At 45.4% G+C, this 12,008-nt stretch overlaps 1 protein-coding gene across 1 annotated transcript in view; it reads left to right on the forward strand.

Annotated features, from left to right (window-relative positions):
* LOC124788919 (beta-alanine transporter-like) overlaps positions 1–12,008 on the forward strand; it is a 462,896-nt gene that overhangs the window by 420,546 nt on the left and 30,342 nt on the right. The window contains exon 9 of the mRNA XM_047256201.1: positions 3,210–3,388. Coding sequence (XP_047112157.1) covers positions 3,210–3,388 — 179 coding nt within the window. The remainder of the gene's footprint in view (positions 1–3,209; positions 3,389–12,008) is intronic.

Here is a 12,008-nt window from a genome sequence, read left to right on the forward strand (position 1 = left end):
CCTCCTTCTTCATTTCGTCAGAAAGGCTATTTTTTACTATTTCAGATAGCTGCCTGAAAACAGAGATAATCTCTTCTGATCCATAGCGACGCATATAATTAGTAAAAACACGAGCCACCAACTGCATCTGGCTGCACCCACTGCTTCCAAGGCATCGAGAAGACTTCCTTCTTCATCTGGTATAACTCCTCCCAGTAAGCACGCAGTCTGCACATTGGATTCCTTCCCCTCCCTCAATGCTATATACCTAAGGGGTCCCATTATGAGCTGCCAACTGCCAGTAATCCCATCCTATATGGATTCCCAGACCATGCAGGCTGACAGCATTCCTCTGGAACAGGCAAGCGACCTCATCTGCCTCAATGACTCTATTGGCCATAGATAGCGTCCAAAACCTGTTTGTCAGACAAACTGAGGACAAATTCCCATCGGCCTCTCAGAACGTCTCTCACTGCCGATCATACCTTGGAAAGACTGCCTACTCAACCGTGGGTGAGAGATCAACCTTAGTGCGCGCAATACCCGGGGCTGCCGCAGTAGTTGACCGACCTGAGACACATGGATAATCCTGGACATCCCTCGGATCTCCCCACCTTGCCCCCCCCCCTCCCCATAGTGATGCCCATTGGAAACAGCCATAAGTTGCGCTATCGAAGTCAACGCCACCTAGAGCTGACAGCGAAGGGTCAACAACTCAGCTCGCATATCACCACAGCAACCGCAGTTCCAACCCATACTAAAGACGGCCTCGTAAATACTGAGACATGCACAATATATATATAGCTAAGGAACACTGACGAAGTCTAAAATTATTCAATTCGTATGACAAGCTGTGTAAACTCACAGTTTCTGTACTCGTAAACGAAATGTATACTCGCTGTTATCTGTGAACGTTGGTCTGCTCTAACTGATGGTCTGGTCAACACCACCGTTGTGGTGTTCTAATACATCCAAAAAGGACAAAAATTAGTTACTAATGTTAACATGAAAAAAAGAGAACAAGCTCCGGCAATATGATACACAGTGCGAGTTGACAAGCAATTACTTGTAACTTCACAATTTTCGGCCACAGGCAACTCATAAGAATGTTTGAAATATGTTAGTGTGCAAATCGCACAAACACTATTAGCAAACATTTTTTTATGAATGTGTGTTCAAAAAGGTTTCTAGTGACTGGTCAAATGGACATGGGTTGGTTCTTAACACCGAATAAATTAAGCGCTCAGATGGGAAACGTATTTCTTTCTGTTTCTGAAATCCAGCGGTGGCGAAACTGCATTGTGCATGCGTGGAGTAAGCAGTCAGTCACTGACCTGCGAAATGAGCAGCAAACCCGAAGCGTGCAGAATATAGGTGGCAACATCCCAAAAATGCGTCCCTGGTGGAGCCAAAAAGACTCTCTCCCCCACAAACCTCTTCCGTGGGGCCAGATTGAAACAAATAGCGCGCCATATATACTGCTAAAAATATAAACTCAATGGAATATACAGTTTGTCATAGAAGGATTACCGCTTAAAAAATTCGCATACGTCAGCAAAAATATGAAAATTTTTTACCGGGAAACTTCTGAAAATGAAGTGACTCATACTGAAGTCATCTAATATTTTATTACAAAGGTAAAACGTTAGACGGCTAGTATTCATGAATCTTCCGTTTATAATACAGATCACCCTAAAATTGGAAATGATATACTAACTAGAATGACCCGTTTACAAAAGGGGAAAAAGGATAAAGAGGCGACTGTGCAGTCAAATAATGCACTTACACGTTTGTATACAGTAATGCCCAAAATTAGTGTGGGTGACTCATTGTTATTAGTCCAATATAAATCTGTTAAAAATCGTATCTACTGTATAACAAATTCGGTGGCCCAATTCGGATCTACAAGCAGAACAGTCTTCCTAAATGACGATTATATGTTACTACGCATAAAAAGGTACTGTACACTTTATTTAAAATGATAAACATATCGCTTACAGCTTAGGTTCTCCGTGCGCGGAGCGACTCAAATGAAGCCCGTTGCTGACGCGAATCTGTATCCGGTCGACTGCGAATCACATCCTCTGTATTTAAAAAGGGCTTCGCAGACGGCGCGACTGCAGAGTGACTCGAACCACCAACGAATCGCTCGCAGCGCGTTACCAACCACTTGTCAGCGGCTCGGCGTCGGCCTTGCAGCGTCATCTGAATTGTATGTTGTCCTCGAACACAATTATGCATTGATTTGATTTCAAGGTGAACGAGCAGATTGTGAACATTGGGAAAACATTTCATTTTATACAACTAAAAGCTCCCGGGCTACTGCTGCAGGGATTTGTCAGTGAAGCGGTAGGGTAAAGTGCGAGATGCTGAAAACAGCCTTCAAGACAATAGTGCTGCCGATCAGTTTTATAAAATAGTTCGGCAAGCAGTTGGCCAACAATAAATGGATGACTTTACGAATCACGCAGATACTGAAAGCTAGTTCGGAAATAGGGTTGCGAAAGACGATATTAATGTATGTACCTGCATTTAATAATGTGCTCATTGTGAAGTTTATATTTTCTTTTATAATTTTCTATATTTGTTTGCCGCATCTATAAAAGTAATCAGCACTTTCGGACCTCAAAGAGATTAGCATCATCCTCCACACAGACACATTCTCTAATGTTCGTATTGTTATGACAGGAGAAACCAAATCTCAGCAGCGATGTTTACTCATTCTATGAAAAGCTTTGAATTTCGATGCTCAGTGTTGCAGTTGCTCGGCTGCTACAAACAGCCTGCAGTTTATGATTGTCTTGTTGCTTGGATGAATGCAGAACTCCCTTCGTTTTTCATTCGTATGTAATGAAAATATAGCACCACGTGTTTGTCTGAGGATTTATCTGCACTCGACAACTTGAGTGTGACAGAAAGATACACGGGTGCCACAAACAATATTTCCTTTCCTCTATCGTGGCACACGGGAAACACAGTTCCCCATTTCAGAGTTGCACCATGTGTGCAACTGCATTACCAACCAGTCGGCAACCGGTTACCCGTTTCGATCGCCTGCCCGTTGCGTCCCTTTCCAGTGACACCGTTTTTGGTCGGCTTCAGAATCATTCCGGTGCTATCTCTATGACAACTGGCGCTCTGTTGATTAGTGTAAGCTGTGACTGTTGCTGGATGGTTATGCTCCACTGGCGCTGATGTACGGGGCTTTGATGCGGTATGTGACGTTACAGGGGGAGGAGATGCTGGTGCTGCCGCTGATGACGATGGGGGCGCTGCTGGTGGCGGGCAGCGCGTGCAGCCTGCTGCTACCGGAGACGCTGCACCGCGGTCTGCCGCAGACGCTGGAGGACGGCGAGGCCTTCGGCCGCGACTGGAGCTGGAGGGACTTCATCCGCTGCTGTCCGCCCAGGTAGGTGTTCAGTCCACCGCGGTGCGCTTTCACCGCGACAATCCATTCTGATGTGAAGGTTTTGCCTGGTAGCGTGTGCGCGACTGCTACGGTCGCAGGTTCGAATCCTGCCTCGGGCATGGATGAGTGTGATGTCCTTAGGTTAGTTAGGTTTAAGTAGTTCTAAGTTCTAGGGGACTGATGACCACAGATGTTAAGTCCCATAGTGCTCAGAGCCATTTTTTTTGGTAGTGTGTGCCCTACGCTGACCTGTTCGTGTACCTTACACACTGCCTGTTACTTTTCGAGACGGGGAGATGAGCCATACCCGACTCCAATCCATCCGGCTGATTTTAGACCGTTATTCTTGTACACCGATCGTTCTGAGTGTAGATTTCAGAATGCTTCATCGTTGTTTTTTGCAATTTCTAGACTCGACCACAGTCTCCACCTCATGGTATGCTATATGACAATACATTCAGACGATTCACTGGCAGATGGCGCACACGACTTACCTCCTTTAGGTTAACTGATTACTCTATTGTGACAGGAAGGACGTCTGGCCATACACTGTGCATTATACATATCACACTTAAGTTGGTGTAACGTTTGCGTTACGACATCTCCAATATAAGGACGTGCGTTATTGTGAAGCAACAACAGAGTACTTGCCGTACTACTCAGCAACAGTGGTTTTAGACACGCGTTCGTCCCAGAGACATTCTTTATTCCCTGACATGAATATCTACTGGTTTTCGTCTTTCGCCAGAGTGGAAAGGAATAACAATTCCTTGTTTCTGTTTGTACACATTTGGTTATTACGTTTCCATAGGTCACTATTGAGCATTTACCGCAAGCACGTTGGAAGGACACAAATTACGCAATAATCCCTAGCCTACATGTCAGTGCTTACGTACACGCACAAAGGTCGCGCTACTTTGCACGTACGCTACAGCAACTCCCTCAAATGGAAACTTTTTGATTGTCCCTTGTAGAATCAACTACTTCTACCCTTACATGCACGACCATTTCACGAGTGTACGGTGAATATCAAGAATCAGGTAAAACTTCAAATCACCGACATCGCTGCGGCCGGAAAAAGATCCTGCGAGAACGGGACCAACGACGACTGAAGAGAATTCTTCAACGTGATAGAAGAGAAACCCTTCCGCAAATTGCTGCAGATATCATTGTTGAGTCATCAGCAAGTGTCAGCGTGTGAACCATCCAATGAAACATCATCGATATGACTGTCGGAGCCGAAGGTCAACGCGTGTACCCTTGATGACTGCACGACACAAAGCCTTACGCCTCGTCTGGGCCCGTCAACACTGACGTTGAATTGTTGATGACTGGAAACATGTTGCCTGCTCGGACGAGTCTCGTTTCTAATTGTATCGAGCTGATGGACGTGTACGCGTACGGAGACAACCTTGTGAAACCACGGGCCTGCATGACAGAATGGGGGCTGTTCATGTTGGCGGAGGCTCTGCAATGGTGTGGGGGTGTACTGTTGGAGCGATGCGACTTTGACAGGTGACACGTACGTAAGCATCCAGTCTGATCACCTGCATCCATTCATGGCCATTGTGGATTCCGGTGGACTTAGCCAATTACAGTAGGAGAGGACGACGCGCCATACGTCCAGACATTCACTCTTCTGAGTTCAACCATTTTCGCTGGCCACCAAACCTTATTGAGCATATATGGGATGCCTTGCAACCTACTGTTCAGAAGACATCTCCCCCCCCCCCCCCCCCTTCGTACTCATACGAGTTTATGAACAGCCCTGTAGGATGCGGGACGTCAGTTCCCTCCAACACTACTTCAGATGTTAGGCAGGTGTACCAGTTTTCTTCCCTTTTCAGTGTATAACGAGTGATTTTGTCTTCTATGTCTGCTGTGGTATAACAGCCGAGGCTACTCCTGTGTATGCTCTAAGGTATTGGTGCTCTATCTAAATGTTCAATTTTTAAGAGTAATGTTTCATATACTACTAAATCTTAACAGCCCCATTTCTTATATCTATCACTCCTCATGACTTTCGTTATCGAGTTGTTCACTCTAAAATTTTAAAAAAACTGTTTGCTTTATGGTACCTCGATACTTTAGGAGAAGAGTACATGAGATTTGTTTCGCAAATGACGCCAGTAGTCTGAAGACAATTCCCTGAAGATAAGCGTGCGGTTCTCGAAATATGTCTCGATTTAATAAGTAAAGTTGCACCAACAATTGATGTAATATATTAATCATATTTTCTGTCACGTCATGAACAAAATGTTTTTACCGTTAATTATTTCTTCATCTGTGATCTGATTTTTAATTTCCTTGGAGATCAACTGCAGCGCTGCTGTCAGTAATTTTCCGATCGGATTGGTTCATTCACATAATGCACAAGTCGATCGCATCAAAATGTTAGTGTTGGTACATCCTTCCTACTGTTCTAAAGTTAATAACGTACGAAAGAGATTACAAATTGTGCTTGCCTTTAAAACTATGACATTTTATAGTTTCGTCTAGTTAAGGAAAATGTCACTGAAAATCATTCACCCCCCGTACTACCAATTATTATTATCCAGAGTAATTTTTCTGCTTGAGAATCGGTAGAATCATATGGGACCATTGGCATACATGTGAACAAGCGAGCACTCTCGAAATGGTAATGAAGGGCACGTGCCTCGTCCGAAAACCGTCTAAAATGGCCTAATCAGCACCGACATTAAGAACTTGCCTGGAAGTGATATTTGGAAACAGTGACTCTGTTGGCTGTCAGTGTGCTTGACAGAAGGATTTCCAGTATATCCTATTCATCAGGTCAGGTGCCTCACACCCGTTAGTCCGGAAATAGGCAGTTGAACTGTCAGCTGAAATGCAAATTTGGCATGGTGACGTCTATTTGGCACAAAAGCAAATTTTTAATTGATCTCCCCAAGCCTTAAGAGTATGATCGTTCGATATGTGCACAGAAACATGCCTTTCTTCCTTGTATCCCTTGTTGGTCATCGGTAAACGCTCTTCAGACTCTGTTTTCGTTGATATGTGTGTTAATTTTTAGAATTAAGAGTCTAGTGGTCACGAGATTCATCGAAAACACAGAATGCTACCTGTTTCTAAGATTAATTTTCTTAACAGGTGCTCGAAATCTGCATCTGGCTTTAGAGCCGTCGATGTAGGAGCAGAAATGCTGTGGGTACTTAACAGAATTTTTTGTGATAATAGCTCCGTTGAATCTGTCACCGTAATTACTTTAGTTTATGGATACTGCCTTTTGTCAGATTTTCTCGCTTAGCAATACTGACCCAAGGACGGCATATATCGCTGAGGAATACCCTACGAACCTTCAGTCCGAGTACTTCACTGTAAACATTCATGTCTCGCCGAGAGCCCGTAGATATTGAATATGACAAATGCAGTCGATAAAAGATAAATATTTCTTACTTAAACATAGATTTAATACCATCTTAAGTGTCCATGGTAGCCTGCATAACGCTATTCTTACTGCCATTAAGGGCTTTGAGCAGTGACCATTTTTCTCCTCGTAGGCTTTGACAGACACTATGATCCCTGTCAACATTTCACAGGTTGTCCTTGTAGATAACAGCACAGAAACATGGTTTTATGAACTTCAGAAAGTGACCAGTTTTCATTAACGGGCTTCTCAAAGTGTTTAATAAAACATGGTGGTGTTTCCTGCTCACCCTTGATTGTAGGAAGTTTTATCGTGAATAATAGGACAAGTGAGGCTACAGTCCCTGCGTTGTGGGTGCACTGAATTGCAAATTGTGAACTTGCATACAGAGTTTTCTTTGCCATTTCCTATCAAGTTCTTCTGAGAGCACGTGCAGCAGTATCTATATTTCGTCGCACTCACCTATATCGCAACTGTATTTGTTATGGTCGAAAAACTTGTGAATATCGTCGTCATAGCTTGTTAATATCTCTAAAGTCTCCTGCAATCCATGATGCGGTAATTCAAGTTCTCAAGTGACGTCCAGTCTGTATACGACTCTCCCTTCTTGTCAAGGGACATGAAAAGTGATTTCCACGCCCATCGTCTCACCAGTTGATGTTTTTGCCGATACCTACTAAAGCACAAGGAACACTATTACACAGTAACGCTTTATACCTAATTATTACTTGAAAGTTCACAAATCCAGTCCACACTAGGTCATTGTAAAGTTGTAGACATACACCAAGAGTAGAATCCAGGTAGTCTGGTAATAGAGTTCTTTAGCATCTATGTATATCAATGTATTCGAATCCAAAGAGTTGTCCATCTTTAATAAGCAGCTGAGTCATCCATGCACAAGTCAATACAGTACGGCAAGATTTTGAAAGAGTTCATGCTGGCAAGGCGGATTGTTTTATATTTCCCGCATGATATCAGACATCAGGCATATGTTATAGCGTGTCTTATCAGCTGCAGATGAAGTCGTCACAAGTATATAAAGGGTGACAATATGTTACACCTCCAGTACCGTCTCTCATTTGGCCGACTTGGTGTAGCAACTCCACATGATGGAACTCAAGAAGTCGCTCGTGGTCCCCTAGAATTATATTAAGCCATGCTGCCCCTATCGCCGTCCAGCGAAAGTGAGGCCAGTGCAGGATTTTGTGCAAGAACTGACGTCTCGATTATGTCCCACAAATATTTGATTGGATTCATTCTGGTTCATGTGGGTGGCCAAATCATTCGCTAGAACTACCCAGAGTGTTCTTAAAAGTAATCACGAACATTTGTGGCTCTGTAAAATGTCGCATTGTCATCCATAGAAATTCCAACGTTATTGTGGGACATAAAGTCCACAGATGGCTGCACATGTCTCCATGTAGCCGAAAATTCTTATTTCTAGTCAAAGATCGGTTCAGTTGAACCAGAGGACCAAGTGAATTGCTTCTAAACAGTGGTCACACCATTTTGGTGCTACCAACAGCTTGCACAATACCTTGTTGACAGCTTAGGTACTTGGCCTCGCTGGGTACCCCACACTCGAACCCTACCATCAGCTCTTACCAACTGCAATTGGGACTCATTTTATCAGGCAACGGTTTTCCAGTTGTCCAGGACCCATCCGACATAGCCAGGCGCGGCAGGCGATGTCGTGCTGTTATCAAAGACACTCGCGTCGATCGTCAGCTGCAATAGCCCACCGACGCCAAATTACGCCGCACTCTCCTAACGGATACGTTCACCGTACGTTCCACATCGATTTTTCCGGTTATTTCACGAAGTGTTGCTTGTATGTTTGCACTTACAACTCCACACAAACGTCCCTGCTCTCGATTGTTATGTAAAGGCTGTCGGCCACTGCGTTCTCCATGGTGAGCTGTAATACCAGAAATTTGATGTTCTCGGCACACTCCTGACTGTCGATCGTGGAATACTGAATTTCCTAACGATTTCCGAAATGGAATGTGCAATGCGTCTAGCACCATCTAGCATTCGGCGTTCAAAGTCTGTTAATTTTTGTCGTGCGGTAATAATTACTGCCGAAACATTTTCACGTGAGTTACCTGAGTACAAACGACAGCTTCACCACTGCACTGCCCTTTCATACCTTGTGTACGCTATGTCACCGCCTTCTGTACTTGTACATACCGGCATCCCATGATTTTCATCACGTCAGATTACATCTACATCTACGTCTACATGGATAATCTGCAAATCACTTTTAAGTCCCTGGCAGAAGCTTCACCGAACCGCCTTCACAATTCTCTATTATTCCAATCACTTATAGCGCGCGAAAAGAACGAACACCTATATCTTTTCGTACGACCTCTGATTTCCCTTATTTTATCGTGGTGATCGTTCCTCCCTATGTAGGTCGGTGTCAACAAAATATGTTCGCATTCGGAGGAGAAAGTTGGTCATTGGAATTTGGTGAGAAGATTCCGTCGCAAATCCTGTATCATTTCTGTGACACTCTCTCCTATATTTCGCGACAATACAAAACGTGCTGCCCTTCATCGAACTTTCTCGATGTACTCTGTCAGTCCTATCTAGCAAGGAACCCACACCGAACAGCATTATTCTAAAAGGGGGCGCACAAGCTTATTGTAGTTAGTCTACTTAGTAGATCTGTTACATTTTCTAAGTGTCCTGCCAATAAAACGCAGTCTTTGGTTAGCCTTCCCCACAACATATTCTATGTGCTCCTTCCAATTTAAGTTGTTTGTAGTTGAAATACTTAAGTATTTAGTTGAATTTACGGCTTTTACATTATACTGATTTATCGTGTAACCGAAGTTTATCGAATTCCTTTTAGCACTCATGTGGATGACCACACACTTTTCGTTATTTAGGGTCAACTGCCACTTTTCGCACCATTCAGATATCTTATCTAAATCCTTTTGCAATTTGTTGTTATCTACTGCCGACTTTATTAGTCGACAAACGACAGTCTTATCTGCAAACAACCTACGACGGCTGCTCAGATTGTCTTCCAAATCGTTTATATAGATAAGAAACAGCAAAGCGCCTATAACACTACCTTGGGGAACGCCAGAAATCGCTTATGTTTTACTCGATGACTTTCCACCAGTTACTACGAACTGTGACTCCTCTGATAGGAAATCAGAAATCCAGTCACATAACTGCTACGATATTCCATAAGCAAGCAATTTCACTATAAGCCGCTTGTGTGGTATAGTGTCAAAAGCCTTCCGCAAATCCAGAAATACGGAGTCGATCTGAAATCCCTTGTCAATAACACTCAACACTTCATCTGTGTAAAGAGCTAATTGTGTTTCACAGGAACGATGTTTTCTAAATACACTCCTGGAAATGGAAAAAAGAACACATTGACACCGGTGTGTCAGACCCACCATACTTGCTCCGGACACCGCGAGAGGGCTGTACAAGCAATGATCACACGCACGGCACAGCGGACACACCAGGAACCGCGGTGTTGGCCGTCGAATGGCGCTAGCTGCGCAGCATTTGTGCACCGCCGCCATCAGTGTCAGCCAGTTTGCCGTGGCATACGGAGCTCCATCGCAGTCTTTAACACTGGTAGCATGCCGCGACAGCGTGGACGTGAACCGTATGTGCAGTTGACGGACTTTGAGAGAGGGCGTATAGTGGGCATGCGGGAGGCCGGGCGGATGTACCGCCGAATTGCTCAACACGTGGGGCGTGAGGTCTCCACAGTACATCGATGTTGTCGCCAGTGGTCCGCGGAAGGTGCACGTGCCCGTCGACCTGGGACCGGACCGCAGCGACGCACGGATGCACGCCAAGACCGTAGGATCCTACGCAGTGCCGTAGGGGACCGCACCGCCACTTCCCAGCAAATTAGAGACACTGTTGCTCCTGGGGTATCGGCGAGGACCATTCGCAACCGTCTCCATGAAGCTGGGCTACGGTCCCGCACACCGTTAGGCCGTCTTCCGCTCACGCCCCAACATCGTGCAGCCCGCCTCCAGTGGTGTCGCGACAGGCGTGAATGGAGGGACGAATGGAGACGTGTCGTCTTCAGCGATGAGAGTCGCTTCTGCCTTGGTGGCAATGATGGTCGTATGCGTGTTTGGCGCCGTGCAGGTGAGCGCCACAATCAGGACTGCATACGACCGAGGCACACAGGGCCAACACCCGGCATCATGGTGTGGGGAGCGATCACCTACACTGGCCGTACACCACTGGTGATCGTCGAGGGGACACTGAATAGTGCACGGTACATCCAAACCGTCATCGAACCCATCGTTCTACCATTCCTAGACCGGCAAGGGAACTTGCTGTTCCAACAGGACAATGCACGTCCGCATGTATCCCGTGCCACCCAACGATTCTCTAGAAAGTGTAAGCCAACTACCCTGGCCAGCAAGATCTCCGGATCTGTCCCCCATTGAGCATGTTTGGGACTGGATGAAGCGTCGTCTCACTCGGTCTGCACGTCCAGCAGTAACGCTGGTCCAACTGAGGCGCCAGGTGGAAACGGCATGGCAAGCCGTTCCACAGGACTACATCCAGCATCTCTACGATCGTCTCCATGGGAGAATAGCAGCCTGCATTGCTGCGAAAGGTGGATATACACTGTACTAGTGCCGACATTGTGCATGCTCTGTTGCCTGTGTCTATGTGCCTGTGGTTCTGTCAGTGTGATCATGTGATGTATCTGACCCCAGGAATGTGTCAATAAAGTTTCCCCTTCCAGGGACAATGAATTCACGGTGTTCTTATTTCAATTTCCAGGAGTGTACATGTTGACTGTGTGTCACATCACAGACTATCGACCTCTTAGTCTGAGGACACAGATGTGGCTCTTCCCCACACCTAAGTGGCTCATAAGGTCGAAAATGTCGCTGTAGGTAGAGTAATTGCGGTACAGCTTTGGCGAAGGGGATGGAGGGAGGGGGGGGGGGGGGTGGAAATCTGTGTGGCCACGATGCCATGAGTCTTGATGTCTATTTCTACATCGGACGGTGTCGATAGTTTCGCTGTATCCTCAGTGTCGTCATGATGATTGAACCGGCTGGTGCTAATGTGCTCTAGTCACCAGGTTCCTCCTCTGTCATTGCTGCTGGAGGTGGGGAAGGGTCGTAACCCACGAGAGATTTGCTTTGACGTCGCTGGACCTTTGGTTAATTTCCTGTAAGATGTCTAAAGTTGTACTGAGCCGTATCTGATCCTAGTTGTGGTATT

The sequence above is a fragment of the Schistocerca piceifrons genome, chromosome 3 (assembly GCF_021461385.2).
Source record: "Schistocerca piceifrons isolate TAMUIC-IGC-003096 chromosome 3, iqSchPice1.1, whole genome shotgun sequence".
NCBI lineage: Eukaryota > Metazoa > Arthropoda > Insecta > Orthoptera > Acrididae > Schistocerca > Schistocerca piceifrons.